General features: G+C 43.9%; 1 protein-coding gene across 2 annotated transcripts in view; it reads right to left on the reverse strand.

Moving 5' to 3' along the window:
* The window catches only part of LOC133460667 (uncharacterized), a 35,854-nt gene extending 26,258 nt beyond the window's left edge, over positions 1-9,596 (reverse strand). Inside the window, exon 1 of one of the 2 annotated variants that reach the window (XM_061741378.1) lies at positions 9,388-9,596. Coding sequence is in view for 1 of the 2 variants with exons in the window: in XM_061741377.1 (XP_061597361.1) it covers positions 7,232-7,329 (98 nt within the window). In the remaining variant the exon portion in view is untranslated. Of the gene's footprint in view, positions 1-7,231; positions 7,340-9,387 lie in introns of those variants that run through there. The other variant, XM_061741377.1, reaches the window with a different exon arrangement.
* Between the last annotated feature and the right edge of the window lie 7,096 nt (positions 9,597-16,692).

Here is a 16,692-nt window from a genome sequence, read left to right on the forward strand (position 1 = left end):
AAAAAAATGATGGTAAGTGAAGGAGAAGAAGTGACACATGGGGGCTTTTCCAAGCAACCCTGGGGAGTAAAAAGATGGACACGAGCCAGCAGGGATGAACTGCTGCACTGGATTAGACTAAAGGAGAAGCAGTTATTAAGGTGGGGTCGTGAGACGGATCGATGGGAGACAACGACACAGTTGGAGAGAGAAGAACTGGATGAAAAGTGTGACATCTAGTTTGAAAGCAATCACATCTCTGCTCGGGGACATATTAAACCAACAAACTGGCAGGAAACACATAGCTGCCTTCAACATTTTTATCTTTTTGTTGGTGAACAGGGACTGAAGTTTTTGAAGCGTCTCTTTTGTGAGCAGGACACAGACGCAGTGGACCAGAGAGGCAGCAGTGATAGATGCAGTTAATAACAACACACAGCACTGGAAGTGTAACTGAAACTGACAGACTGGATCGTGTTAAAAACACGAAGGAAGCCACACGGGAGCAGGACGGACCAACAGCCAACGGTACAGAGGACGAAGCTGGGAGCTGAAACAAGAAAACTGAACAAGACACAGACAGGGACTCCTCTTAGACTATATGGCACTAATTACCCCCCGATCCATCCATCCATCCATCCATCCATCCATCCATCCATCCATCCACCCATCCACCCATCCATCCACCCATCCATCCATCCATCCATCCATCTACCCCCCATCCATCCATCCATCCATCCATCCATCCATCCATCCATCCATCCATCTCATCCATCCATCCATCCATCCATCCATCCATCCACCCATCAAACCATTCAATCCAACCATCCATCCACCCATCCATCTACCCCCCATCCATCCATCCATCCATCCATCCATCCATCCATCCATCCATCCATCCATCCATCCATCCACCCATCAAACCATTCAATCCAACCATCCATCCACCCATCCATCTACCCCCATCCATCCATCCATCCATCCATCCATCCATCCACCCATCCATCCATCCATCCATCCATCCATCCATCCATCCATCCACCCATCAAACCATTCAATCCATCCATCCATCCACCCATCCATCCATCCAACCACTCAACCACCCATCCATCCATCCACCCATCCATCCATGCAACCATCCATCCATGCAACCATCCATCCATCCACCCATCCATCCATCCATCCATCCATCCATCCACCCACTCATCCCTCCATCCATCCATCCACCCATCCATCCATCCATCCACCCATCCATCCATCCATCCATCCACCCATCCACCCATCCATCCATCCACTCATCCATCCATCCATCCATCCAACCACTAAACCCTCCACCCATCCATCCACCCATCCATCTATCCATCCACCCATCCATCCATCCACCCATCCATCCATCCATCCACCCATCCATCCACCCATCCATCCAACCACTCAACCCATCCATCCATCCATCCATCCACCCATCCATCCACCCATCCATCCATCCACCCATCCATCCACCCATCCATCCACCCATCCATCCATCCACCCATCCATCCATCCACCCATCCATCCACCCATCCATCCATCCACCCATCCATCCATCCATCCATCCAACCACTCAACCCACCATTCATCCATCCATCATCCACCCACCTACCCATCCATCCATCCATCCATCCACCCATCCATCCAACCACTCAACCCTCCATTCATCCATCCATCCATCCATCATCCATCCAACCACTCAACCCTTCATTAATCCATCCATCCACCCATCCATCATCCATCCAACCACTCAACCCGCCATTCATCCATCCACCCATCCATCCATCCAACCACTCAACCCTCCATTCATCCATCCATCCATCCACCCACCTACCCATCCACCCATCATCCATCCACCCACCCATCCATCCAACCATCCATCATCTATCCACCCACTCATCCATCCATCCCCCTACCCATCCATCCATCCATCCATCCATCCATCCATCTATCCAACCACTCATCCATCCATCCACCCATCCATCCATCCAGTTGCCAGCTTGGGATTCTGCTGTTCTGAATAACCTGCTCTGCAGTTTTTCAGTTAAGTTTCAGTTTTTATATTTATTAGATATTTGTTTTTTTTTACCTTCTTTCACATGACTGAAGGCGAGTCCTCATCTTACAACTGTGACATAATATTGACAAGAACACGATCAGCAAATCACAGACATCCATCTCCAGTGTCTCAACTCTACATCTACAGTCAGACTGACATTTGATTGACAGCTCAGTGACTTCTGAGGTCAGGGTTGTTTGCAGGAGCTGTTCTCATGAGACCCATGATGATCTCTGCCGTCTTGTCCAATAACGCTGCAGTGCCGCAAGAGCAATGTAACGACAGCTGCAACCAGACAAAGGTCACTGTGGCCAATTTAATTTGAACTGTTTGGTCACAACGGTCGTTGTCATGGTGGAAAGACAGGAAAGCGAGTTAAAGCCTGGACATGGATCTATCCATTCTTTCATTATCTCTATCTAGATATTACGACTCAAGGTCACAGGATCTCACTGCAGACCAGCCCAGCTGTCTCGGGGTGAGAGCCAGGGGTACACCATGGACAGGCCCGACTTTCTCTTTGAAAGACTTTGTCTTTCAGATGGATGATGAGCCCCTAGCAAAGCTCCAAATTAGCTGCAAATTGATAACAAACAAAAAAAGGAAGTTATTTCAAAGCCAGGACCTCCACGCTTCCAAAAGATGTCTGGACGATACAAATTGACTAAGAACCTGTCGAAAATGGGGGATAAGACCCAGATGCAGGAGTTCAAAAAACAGTGATTTATTAACTTAAACGCAACCAAAAGCGCTGCAGAGCATGGTCTACAAAAAAAACCACAAGAGCTTCCAAAAAAGCTGGCATGACAGGTGGCGAAAGGAAACAGTACGGACCAGCAGGGAGCAAAGGAAAGACAAGTATACACAGAAGGGTTGATGAGACACAAGTGCAAACAATCAGGGCAGATTGGAACAAGGGAAGTCAAGATTTAACTGAAATAAAGACACAGCTTTTAGAGGGCAGCTCAAAATGTTTGAAAGTTAAAGGAGCTTGAGGCTCCTTTTAAGAAATGAGACTCTCTAGCGCCACCCTTCACCACAACGGCCGTTGGGGGTACTGCAGCCAACAGTGAAGCCGGCACGGGAGAACGGGGAGAACGCACATGCAGCGTCATGTGACGTCACATCCGCAGCCCAGCGCGGGAAATTCGGGACCGAATTGCAGCACATTTTGCAGCACACAGCCTGTTCAAGGCAAAGGAGAGATACGCTAGAGGGCTCATTCTTTTTGATTTGGAACGCTTCATCTGACATTATTACTAGAAAACTTAAAACATATACGAATTTTTTTCATAAATCCTGCCTCAATCCGGCCTTAAACTCCTTTAAACTCAATTTAAAAGAAAGTCAACTAAATTCTAACAAAGTTCATTCTGTCAGGGTTTGACACTTCCTCCCAGTTTGAGTTTCAGTTCTGTCCCTCCTGTTTCCCATTTGCCCTGATTGTGTCTGCACCTGTGTCTCGTCGTGTCTCGTTATCCCCTGTGTATATTTGGTCTTGTCATTCCTTTGTTCCCTGTCGGTCCATACTGTTTCCACCTCCATGTCTCCTCGTAGTTTTTTCCTCCATGATCCTGGTTTTTTGTTAATCCTGCTCTGCAGCGCTTTGTTTTTGCCCTTTTGTAAATAAACCCTTTTTTGTTGTGAACTCCTGGCTCCTGCTCTCCTGCGTTTGGGTCCTCGACAAAACCGAATCACAACACATTCAAACTTCTGACTTTAAAGGAAGTACAAAAAGAAGTTTACCATATGACATGGACATAAAAGCGTGTGAGTCCATCCACACATTAACTTCTGCTGATCTGGGCTCTGATTGTGGTCAGCAGCCACGACTGAGAGGACAAAACACTGGGACGATGCCAAAGTCATCTATGCTGAAAGCAATAAACATCATCGCTGGATCGAGGAAGCTGTCGAGATCAGAAAATGGGCCGCGAGGACCAGAATGAGAGAACCTACATCCTGTCCTACACCTGGGATTCAGTCCTCAGCAGAGCCTCAGACAGCAGGAGGCATAATCACCTCTGCTGTTTGGCCATTTTCTATAAAACAGCCAGTAACACGCTGCCACAATCCCGTATTATGTTTATTATCAGGTCAGCAGAGGAATATAAACTAGGTCCTGCCTTAGTGCTCCTCTCAGACATGCCCCGAACCCCAGGGAGACGTCCAGGAGACACCCAAACCACATAAAACCATCTCAAATGTCTCCTCTAGGAGTGGAGGGACAGCAGCTCTTGTATCACTGAACTTCTCACCTCATGAAGTCACAACAAACATAATACCAGGCGACACTGCTGACTTCAGAAGCTCGGACTGAGCAGTCTAGTGAAAACAGGTTTTTATAACTTATTGAATCTTCAAGATGAACACAAACACCTTGAAAAGATAGACATTTTCTCAACGATAAAGAGATCCTGATTATTGTTTCAGCAAAACACAGCAACAAGGTCTCAGCTTAAGACTAAAAGGGAGGTTTGAGATAAACTATAAGAGAGAGATGAAGAAAAAAACACTTTTCTTGATGGTTAAAAGTGTAATTACACGAACAAGAAAAGAGAGTGAAAAAGGCTGATTGACTTCCCGCTGAACATCGATGGACACCCCTGGAATAACACTTTCACAATGTCCAAAACGCTTTCAGACCCTATCAACAATCATCTGGGCTTGTTTGGCGGACCGCAGCCCCGTGGAGCAGGTTTTATCTGACCGTTTCACAGATCCATTAGCTTACGGCTCTGAGTGCTCGTGCTGTGGGCTGAATGGCATGAAGCATGTTGGATTGACAGGCAGAATAATAAGAGAACTAAACGTCTCGTCGTGCAAGGGGCGCACTCTGATTCTTGCCTCCCCGCCGGCTCTCCTGGATGAAAACGTGTGGCTCACACGTGACAACCCTCCTTCCTCTGAGGGCTTGATGACCATCTCATAACTCATTCACACTTTCATTGATCTGTACAAGCAGAGCGTAAACTGTCCGTGATGGACCAGCACCCTGCTCCCAGCGAGAGGGAGGGATGGGATCAGATCTCATCTGATCTCATCCATCCTGACTGACAGCTTTTGGAGCCTTTTCTCCTGCACCTGACCCTCCCATTCATGCGGCAGCGCTGGAGCATCGCACCTGCTGCCTCCTCCAGTTACAGATCCTCCATCTAGGGCTGGGGATCGATTCAAATGTCAACAATCGGTTTGATTCCGATTCTTAAAATTCTGAATCGATTATCAAGATTTGATTCGATACGATTCGATTCCGATATTGATTTGGGTTAGTGTTATTAAAACTGTTTTTTGAGCTGTTGCATGAATTATATGACTGTAGTTATGCAAAATATTATTACTAGTATTATATTGAGATTAAACAGCAAGTATTGCAGCTAATGATGCTGTAAGGACCAATCAGCTCCCAGAATGCTGATAGAACTGCTTTCAGAAATTACCAAACAGATCCAGGGCAGCAAACAGAGACGTATGAAATCGGTTTTATTTTTTCCCACATTCCGTTTTTATTCGTTCCATTTTCGGGCTATTTTGGTTTTTAATTTTTGAGCATTTGGTTTTTAGCATTTTTTGCAAATGTAACCCCAAGACAGTATATAAAGTAATGAAATATAGACAATTTATGCAATTATAACCTAACACTTTAATGTTTTCATAACTTTAAACATATTTAAAGGCAAAAACATGGCACCAGTTATTCTCGTGTCCAACAAAACATTGCTTTTTTTGGGGATAAACAAAAAAATAACCAAAAGTTGTAATGTAATGATGAAAAAAAAATACATAAATAAATAAAAGAAAATAAATAAATAAATAAATAAATAAATAATCGATCTTTAGACATATGAATCGATTTAGAATTGGGAAAATGATTTTTTCAACACAGGCCTAGTACCATCCTGTCTTATCTCTCTGCTTCCTCACCCCTCTGAAAAACTGCAGCTTTACTCAGCCTCGTCTTCCTTCAGTCGTTGTCCTCTTCTTAATTACCCCCCTGAGAGGAATAGTCACGCTCATGTGTTGGTTTGCTGATGAAACTGGGTAGAGAGATCCCTAACAGTAAATATATAGACTTCTGGTAATAAACTCTCAGACACGGGTGCTGATCACATTGACATCGGCTCTACAGCCTTGTAACTGTGCTGGGCAGCTGGTTTGGATGTTGTTCTGGTAGCAGGATGAGATGAGGCCGTTTAGACAGATTTTACCAGGTAAAATGAGTTTGCATCATAACGTAGCCAAGCTGAAGTAACTATAACTGTTGAAACTAAGGTAAAGTGAGGTGTTCCAGCCGGCTGCCAGGCCTGCTCATTGTTCTCATTTGCCTATTTTTAGATTAATCAGGGCTGGGCCGAGTGAGTTATCGCCCACAGGCTGTGCAGTCGCACGGTGTTGTCCAGTTCTTCACCGTTTAAGGTTAAACTTCATCATCTGGGTGTGTTAGTCTGACCGTGAGCGCTTCAGTCCACTTCGGTCTCGGTCAACGATGCTTATTTACAACTCGTCAGACTGATGTAATTCATAATTCAATCATTCATGAATTAGAATTAAGAAGTGAAACACTGAAATGTACTTGTTTGGCACTCAGACAAGTAATATTTTACAGTTAGGGCCCCCAGATGGTCTAGTCACATGACAGCTAAAGAGCAGCCATTCAGGGACGACTCAATGATTCATAAATAAGTTCTTAAAAGAGGAGCAGGTTGTGGTTAATGCTGAGTTACAAGACCAGAGTCTGCAGGGAGGAAAAGATCAAGATGCAGATTCACAGGCAGACAGGATGACGTTAAAATAAAAAACATAAACGTCATAGAACAAAACAATGCAAGCTGCTGCAAGGAAAGGTAATAAAAAATGATTTAAAAATAAGAGCAGATACAAGAAACAGACGACAAGGAACTGGCCATGAAGAAAAACACATTATAAAATAAAATATAAATGAAGAAAACAAGAGTACAGATCAAGTAAAACAGACAGAAGTGACTGCAACAAATCAAGAAAATCCCCAATAAACTAACAATACCAGAAGACAACCAAACTTTACATCAAAGTTCATCAATCACAGATTATAATATCCATCCTCAGGTCGTTAGGGTCACGGATACTTTCTGTACCCAGCATTAAAAGCAAACGCAGCAACTACGGTTCAGCTTTTATGCTTCTCACCTGTGGAACAAACTCCCAGAATGCATCTGGGCTGCTGAAACTCTCGGTTGCTTCAAGTCGAATCTCCCATAATGCACTGCAACCTTTACTTCTTGCATCTCATTTGTTGAATTATTTTGAACTCACTGTCCGTCTTTAATTTCTGCTTTTAAACCTTTATGATTTTTAATGCATTTAAAAAATATATTTTTATTTAAAGCACTTTGAATTGTCTTGTACATGAAATTTCCTACAAATAAACTTGCCTTGCCTTTATTTATGACTAATTGTTATGGCTGATTAGTCTGTGAATCAGATGTGTTGACCTCCATCTTCATGTGGTTTGAGATGAGATCTGAAAACCGCTGGAAAACGGCTCAACATCAGTAACAAACCCTTCAGGACTGAAGAAACAGTAAACATTTACGGTTTTACTGCTTCCGGAGAGAAGAGGAATTAAGGTTTCAGGGAGGCAGAATGGAAAAGATGTAAGAAACGGAGGTGAAGAAGGTGCAGGAGCTTAGAAAGGCTTGCAACTGTGCAGAATAAAGAGGAGTGCAGAGAAAAGAGGTGGAGAAGAGAGTGAAGATAGAATGGAGAGCGTCTGAGCTCTCTGTGATAGAAGAGGAGCTGCAGGAAGAATGGGATGGTTTACGAGCTGGATACGATGGAGCTCATCAGAGAAACAGCCGGGTGGAGACGTGAAGAGGGAGGATGGTGAATAAAGATGCAGAAGGATGCTGGAGATGGAGGTGCTGGAGAAAAGAGGGAGGACAAGAGAGGGGATTTGTGGATGTGATGAAACAGGATATGCAGTTGGTGGATGTAACGGAGGAAGAGGCACAAGAAAGAAACAGTGATCCTGAAGGAAAAGCTGAAAGAAGAAGATGATCGTAGTTTCACCTCATCATGTTTAGTTTCCCAGAGCACCAGACTGAATAATTAATGAGCACTGATCAATACTTCAATTGTAACCTTGTGCATTAGTTGTCGTTGTTATGATTAAGCAGGTAGTCCCAACTCATTCATATACTCAGTCCATGATGTAGACACCTTTAAATGGATCCTTCTCACTCCTGCAGCTCTGCACCTCCGTCTACCTTCCCTTCCTCTCTTCATTCATTCATTCACCGGGAGCAGCAGCCAGTGCAGCTCAGTGAGCCATTATCCACATGAGTTGAGGATGTCCCGTTACAGGGATGGAAGATGGAGGAAACGAACAATGAGCATGTGATGGTTTCCACATTTTCAACACCATCAGTGAGATTCCAACATGCAGATTCAACAGAAGCAAACCAGCTCATTGGAAAAAGACATCTCTCTCTATATATATATATATATATATATATATATATACATACATACATAGCCCATAGGGAAGATTCTCGCCATTCATGGTTGCAGCCAGACTGCTGTGTGTTATCTTCCATGTGGATAATAGGATACTTAGTCAGCAGCTTTTAAGTGTGCCGTAGTGCATTGCGTAACCGTTTCCACCAGGGTGGACCAGAAAACCCCCCCGATTCAGGCGGTCTATCCCGAACTCACGACGTGATAACACACTACAGCCTGGGGAGACGTCCATGAAAAGGTTTTATCCTGCATTACAGCCCAACACCAGCACGAGTTTAAATGCATTTTGCTAGAGGAAATACTTTATTCTAATGAATTTGATTTGAATTTTAGAGAAGGAAGGGTGCCTTTTTTGAGCCATATACTGATGTCTTTTGTGAGCGTTTCTTGGATTATTTAGTTATTTGGAAATTATATACTGTATGAATTTCATCTGTGAGATGCCAGGCTTCCCCCTCCATGAGAAGTGGAACAGTAACGCCTGAATTATGGTTCCGCGTTAAATCGACGCAGTTCCCTCGCCGTACGGTTACGGCGTAAGGTGCGCGTAGCCGCGTACCCTACGCCGTAGGCTCTGTGTTGGTGTAACGCGGGACCATAAATCAGCCTTAACTGGTCCTGTGTTGCGCGGAGATGCTGTGATCGCTGCCGCTTACACGCCCTGAAATCAGCCTTATAACCGCTCAACGCAGCCAAACACTCAAAAGCAAAGAAAAACTGCAGAATTTAACCCACGACCGCCCTGTTTGAACGGAAAGCCGATAATATAAATATAAATGTAATATAGGTTACAGTTATAAATATGAATAGTAATATTACTGTACCTTTGATAAGCCACGAATCCAAAAATCGGAGGACTGGGAGGGGCTCAGGAGAGATGAAGTGGGCTGTTTTTTGTTTTTTTTTCTTTATCTTTTTAATCACCCCACCAGCCCCAACCCGACGAGAACAGACTACAACGGGGGTGCGATCGGGAGGAGCCGAAGATTTCGGTTGACGTCGGGTGTGTGGAAGCTGCGAGCTCGGGCTTCATCGGAGATCTTCGGCTGCACCGAGCAGGATGCTGCTGCTGCTTTAGGGAGACTTTCTGCAGTTTAGCTTCAGGCCACATCCTCATCACAGGCGCATGAAGGGATGATCCACAGCCCAGCCTTTAAGGTTTACCCCTCATGCTGCTTTTAGATTAAGATTCACAACGAAAAGATTTGAAAGCAGGTCAAATTTGAAAATAGTCTGAATATCTCACCATATAAAGTTAAAGGGGACCTATTATGAAAAACACGTTTTTTCTTGCTTTAACATATATAAAGTGGTCTCCCCTCAGCCTGCCAACTCAGAGAAGGAGGAAAGCAACCTTTTCTGCAGTGTCTGTACAGCCGCCCGGATGAGCCGTCCAGTCTGATGTGGCTTCTACGAGCCGTTCAGATTCTGCTCCCTTTCGTTACGTAACCAAAATGCAAACCACGTCCACAACTAAACACCGTGTCCTAACTGCATGCGAGCGTCCGACTATCGCGTCGCACTGCGTGACATCGGACGCTCTCTGTCCATCCCCCTCCAGCAACTGCCACTTTATTGAGGTTTGTGTAGTGAAATGAGGAGGAATCATAGAGATAACTTCTTATTTCCACTAACTGGATCAGCCGTTCCTCATCCATGACTGTTTCCTACAGCGCTTTCAACCGGCCTTCAACGCGAGCGTCAGGAAGAAAATAGAAGCAGGGCGTCCGACAAATGTTCAGCTCAAAGCGGCGTGTCGTGCTGCGCAGCGCTGCGTCCAGTTAGGACAGTCCAATAGAAAATAAAGCAATGGAATTGATTTTGTCGCTGATGCTCGCTCGCATCGCATGCAGTTAGGACACGGTAACTTCGCCGGCCGGAGCTTCCGCCATTTTTTCGTAGCGGTGTATCGCTTCATTCAGGCAGCCAATCAGCACAGAGCCTCATTATCATAGCCCCGCCCACTCAGAATCCTGCATAGATAATGAGATTAGAGAATGGGAAGATAAAGACATGGCTCAGAGGCTGAATTTCTAATTTATTTAGCAAAAACAATCAAAATCTTGTTTTTAAGACATTAAAGGGCTGTTTAAAATAGGTATTAGATGCCTTAATACACGGGTGTCGGACTCCAGTCCTCGAGGGCCGGTGTCCCTGCAGGTTTTAGATGTTTCCCTGCTTCATTGCACCGTGATACAAGTGACTGTGTCATCAACAGAACTATCCAGACTTTGATGACAAGCTGGTGACGATGATTAATTAGAATCAGGTGTGTTAAAGCAGTGAAACATCTAAAACATGCAGGACACCGGCCCTTCTGGGATTCAGTTTGACACCTGTGCCTTAATAGGTCCCCTTTAAATATTCTGAGAATCTCCAGAAATCTCTGTTGGATCAGTCCTGGAAGCCCATTATCTTTAGGCCCTTATGTTACTGCATTAAAATCAGACAAGTTATAAGTGATGAAAATCATTACATGGGCATGAAATAAACTAGTCTTCTCTAAATCAAGGTTTATTCATTATGGACTGAGGTAAAGTTAAACAAATTGAGTAATGCCCAAGGAACGGTGGGCTTGAACATCTGAGAGGAAATATCAACTAGTGTAGGGCCTATTGAAGTTAAAGCAACATATACGACCATCCAAGAATGATCTTGCATCCTTATGCACAGTTCTGATGTGGCCCATAAGATGAAATTCAATACAATTAAGTCAGAGCATACTAAAATTGGAAACAGACACAGCTAAACGTGCAAAAACTGTCAACCTTTTCACTAAAATGAGCTTGCGGTTTGTAACGCCAAAGGACAACAATGATGCAAGATGATGAACTGTGCCTGCAAATCACCGTTCAAGTTGATTAATTATCACATCAATTAATTGTGAGGCGTTGTGACATATAACATAAGGTTGCATCATTTAAATAATAGGATGTGACAGCACATAGCTTGTGGCCCCTCAGTCAGAAGCAAGATCCTGCACAAGCAACAGTCATGAGTCCGGAGAGGGCAGGTAAGATTACTGACAGTGAATATTGTCCCCTGAAGGCGGTGATTTATTAACAAAACTGAGCTGAATAGATCAGACGGCTTTGTAAAAAGTGGATGTTTGTGCTGAGAATTGTGACCATTTTTAAAACGTTATTTTGTGTCAGAAGCAGAGCCAGGAGCCTGTAGTGATGAGGGAATGCTCCTGACACTATGGGAGGAACAGGTAAGCGTTATATAATACAACCACTTTCTATGCCCAAACAAAGCAGTGACCCCTTATATTAAAATTAAGATAGTAAATACACAAAGCTCATAAGGGAAAGGGAATAGGATGAAAGTCATGTGAAATAAGCCCACTGAAAATATCTTAATTGGTTAAGTCAAAATGTGTTTTCCATATCAAATGTGCTAAAGAGTGACAGCTTCTTATTGTCTATTGTGATACAGGTGCAGGCGAGTCTGGGGAAACTGGAGGAAGTGATAAACGGAGAGCCGAGTCCTCTCAGGGCTGTCACGGGTCTGGTGGGGATCCAAAAGCAGCACAGGCAGACGGGATATCAGTCAGTAACGACCTTTATTATTCACTGCAGTCTTTAACAGTGAGCCTGGTGTTGCTGACTGAAGGCAAAGCCAACAACTGGTGGATTACCGAGCTGGCAGACAGGTCCAGGGGTGAGCTGTGTAGCCACAGGGCAGAGCAGTAACCAGGAGGGAATAGGTTGAAGACAGAAGGCTGAGGTAACATCCAGGGCAGAGACGAAGCAGGCAGGTCGAGGACAGGTGATCAGTCCGGGGAAAACACTGGAAAGTCAGACATGACACAAGAACAACATGGCACTGAAGCAGAGACAGCAGCTTACATGCGGGGAGGGCTCTTACAGGTGTGGAGAGGTGGCCTGATGAGGAGGCGTGGCTAACAGGTAGAGCGGAGCAGAGACAGGTGATGAGCAGCTGATTACAGAGGCAGGAGCTCGGCTGCAGAACCCTGAACCACGAGTTAGGGATGAGCAGTACTCGAGTTGTAAAAAGAAATCAGGGGGGTGGTGGATTTTATCATATGGGGACAGATAATTTGTGCTGATTACAAATAATATAATATATTACAAATAATAGCACTGACCAAAACACCTGCAGGAATACTGCAGGAATGACATAGCAGCAGTTAAATGCAGCCTTCTGTAAGCTTTAAATATCCACTGGGCTTACATCAAATACATCAAAACTCAACTATAAAAAAAAGTTTTCTGAACTTATCAATATGTCTCTGTCCTTCACAGGATAAGTAAAATGGATCACTGCAAAAACTCAAAATCTTAACAAGAATATTTGTCTAATTTCTAGTTAAAATGTCTCATTTCAGTAAAAAAAATCTAATTACACTTAAAACAAGAGTCATCACTGGAAAAAACAACAATTTTCACCTGTTTCAAGTAGATTTTCACTTGAAATAAGTAGAAAAATCTGCCAGTGGAACAAGATTTTTTTGCTTGGAATAAGAAGATAAATCTTGACCCTTGGCAGATTTTTCTACTTATTTCAAGTGAAAATTTACTTGAAACAGGTGAAAATTGTCAAATAAGTTATTTTTCTGGTGTTATTTTTCTGGTGATGACTCTAAATGTTGAAATAGCAGTAAAACCACATTCATTGATGAAATGACATAAGGGATGGAAAGGGGGGAGGGCATTTTTAACAGGGGGGATGATTTTGACCCTTTTTATTTCAGGGGGGATGCCATCCCCCCTCAACTCGAGTACTGGGGATGAGACGGATTAAGGAACCAGCGAGTAGATCTGACGTTTGCCTACAACAGCATGTAAACACTGGTGCAGAAAACAGCAGGAAGCAGCATGAAACTGGTGCAGAAGGCAGAGCGTCTCTAGTTACACTGCTGTCAAGGGACACATTCAATAAAGTTGCGGATGTCATAACCCAACTGGCGACTATAGCCAAAGCAGTGGGACGAGCTGGAATGATTTCAGTCCAAATTGGCACCACACGAGTTATCAGCAGCACAGAGCAGTGCTTCAACATCCTAAGATATGATGTCATTCATGAAGGAGGGACTGCCATGGAGGACTGTGACTCATCCACAGGGAAGAAAGGCTTCTGAAAAAGGTTCTGTTGGAGATCAATATTGATGTTGGCACATGTGTGGGCAACCGCACAGATGGAGCAGCAATTATACAGAGACGGTATCGGGCGGGGGTTCCACACTCCTCTCTGAGCACTCCCCCGATCACATTCATACATGGTGTTATGCACATCTCTTGGATCTTGTACAGCAGACACAGCATGTGATTGGCTCTTTTTCTGATTAATGATACAGCAGTTTTCCTAGGGGAGTCATACAAGCGCATGCAGGGGTGGGAAGAGATGAGTCAGGACACGAATCACAGATGACTGCGTGGTGGACTAAGGATCAGTGTTCGGGTGCTTTGGGAGTCTTCGGGAGCCTTGTTTCTTCAGGTACACGCCATAGATGACACAACTCAATCGCCAACTGTGAGGGCCAAAGGCTCTGGGATGAGACAGAGCTCACTGCTCCAATGTTCCTTCCTATTTTTGACCAGACATCTCTCCTTTCAAGATACTTACAGACAAGGGGAATGGGTATCGTCACAGCTCAACGTCTGGTTGAGGTGGCATAGGAAGTTCTCAGGGAGTTACATGTGCAGCTGATTGGTTTGTGAAGTGGGCGAATGGAAGGCTGCAAGAGGAGGAAGAGTGTGAGCTGGTAGTGCAGACTGCCCTCCCAAGGGAAGGTTCAGGAAAAAGAAAAGAGTGCCAGGAGAGCTTGCAGAAGATGAGCAGCTGGGATCAGCTGCAACATTGTGAACACAGTGACCCACAGAAGTTTCCATAGAAGCTTTTTTGCCAATGCAAAACTTTGCTCAGATTTTGACCGTCCAGACCCTTGAAACTTTGCTCATGTGAAGGAAAATAGAAGATTTTCAGTCTCAACCTAAAGAAACTGAGAGTTTCAGCAGCCATGATGCATTCTGGGAGTTTGTTCCACAGGTGAGGAGCATAAAAGAGCTACAGGCGGCACGTTATGTATAACTGCAGCCTTGCGTGTCAGTGGGGCAGGCTAAAGATGTCCCGTCTCCCACAAGGGAGGGAGGAGGCTCCGTCCCTGGAACAGCAGGATGCTGATAGAGCAAAACGTGTTCCTCCTCTAAAAACGGTGTCACTTGTGTTCATCCCATCCTCTCTCATCGGCTAACTGATGCCTACCATGTGATTGGACCTACAAGTTGCTATTAAAACTGCTTTTATGCAGAGGGGAAGAAAAGATAATGGCATCATTAGAAAGTTATGTTATACTGTGTATTGCGGCTGTTGTTAGTCCAAAAGAAGGGCCGCGAGGGACTAAGCGGGGGAGGAAACACTGTGACGCGCATATAGTTAAAGGAGCTTGAGGCCGGATTGTGGCAAGATTTATGAAAAAAATCTGTATACATTTTAAGTTTTCTAGTAATAATGTCAGATGAAGCGTTCCAAACCAAAAAGAATGAGCCCTCTAGTGTATCTCTCCTTTGCCTTGAACAGGCTGTGTGCTGCAAAATGTGCTGCAATTCGGTCCCGAATTTCCCTCGCTGGGCTGCGGATGTGACGTCACATGACGCTGCATGCACGTTCTCCCCGTTCTCCCGTGCCGGCTTCACTGTTGGCTGCAGTACCCCCAACGGCCGTCGTGGTGAAGGGTGGCGCTAGAGAGTCTCATTTCTTAAAAGGAGCCTCAAGCTCCTTTAAAGAATTCAGTTCCACTCCAATGATGCATCTGAGCATTTATTCTTTTCCTTGCTTGCACGTTAAAATACTCCAGGTACCAGTTACCGAGACAAGATTTGCGTGCGTGAGTGCAGTCAACAGAAAAATATCACCTCCTCGAGCTCACCCCCTCTCTGTCAAACCCAGACCAGGTGAAGGTAATGAATGAAATACTATCAGCTGTTACCGCCCGTACCCCGGTGAACACGCCCACCACCCAAAGTGTCACTGAAATGTGCAGGTGCAATACGAGACCATGAACATAAAAGCAGAGTAGACTTCCAGCTCCTACACTGTGAATAATAAACTTGGAGAGAACAGTGCAATGATTTCTTTATTCTGTATTGATAAGGATTAGATATCTGTGAACACTAATTTGTTTGATATTTTTATATTGCAGAAAAGGACATTCTGATGTAATAAAGAATAGTGTTGGGATTCGCCCTTTAACTCACTTCTCCTACTGTGAAGTCCAAGTTGTGATGGAACTGTTTCCTTGCAGGGGAAAAAGACATGCTAGTGTTATTAAAGAGTGCAACACTTTTTTAATTTAATATTTGTATTTATTTCATTTTAAGGTTTGGACATCTGTGGACATGTCACAAAAATGCAGCTAGCTTTTCCAAATGTTTTTGTTTTCCGTCAATGTGTTGCTGTCGTCAAACTCAAAATGATGATTCAGAATACTTCCAAGTACCACAACATGTTTTCCAGGTTGTTTTATGAATAAAATGTGCATTCACAAGATTTCTGTTTTTATGTTCTATTCTTTATTGTTTAAATTTTTCACTCACTTCTGTAAATTAAATGACAAAATTTGGATACAAAAAATAACTATCTCAGGCCCTTTCAATATATTTAAGGAATCAGACTGAAACAACAAGTAACTTAAATGAATCGGTAATTGGCGTCCGTGAATTCTTGTTCTAACTAACAAATGTAAAACCAGCTGACTAAGCAGTGAAAAACAAGCGTTGAGATAAATGTGTATCATTGTCATATTTAACTTCCTCAATCTTCAAGATGAACAAACACTCTGGACATGTTCTGTACAATAAAGGCCTGACTATTGTTTCAGCAAAACAAAACAACAAGGTCTCAGGTTTCTGCAGCTAAAAGGGAAGTTTGAAATAAACTATAAGAGGGAGATGAAGAAAAACACAAAATTCCAGGTTGTTTTTCTTGATGGTTAAAAGTGTAATTACATGAAAAAGAAAAGAGAGAGTGAAGAAGGCCGATTGACTTCCTGCTGAACATGAACGGTTGCCCCAGTGACAACTTGTCTATAACTTATATAAGCTTGTTTGGCGGACCTCAGCCCGGTGGAGCCAGTTTTATATGACTGTTGCACAGATCCATTAGCT

This window comes from Cololabis saira, chromosome 15 (assembly GCF_033807715.1).
Source record: "Cololabis saira isolate AMF1-May2022 chromosome 15, fColSai1.1, whole genome shotgun sequence".
Classification (NCBI taxonomy): Eukaryota; Metazoa; Chordata; class Actinopteri; order Beloniformes; family Belonidae; genus Cololabis; species Cololabis saira.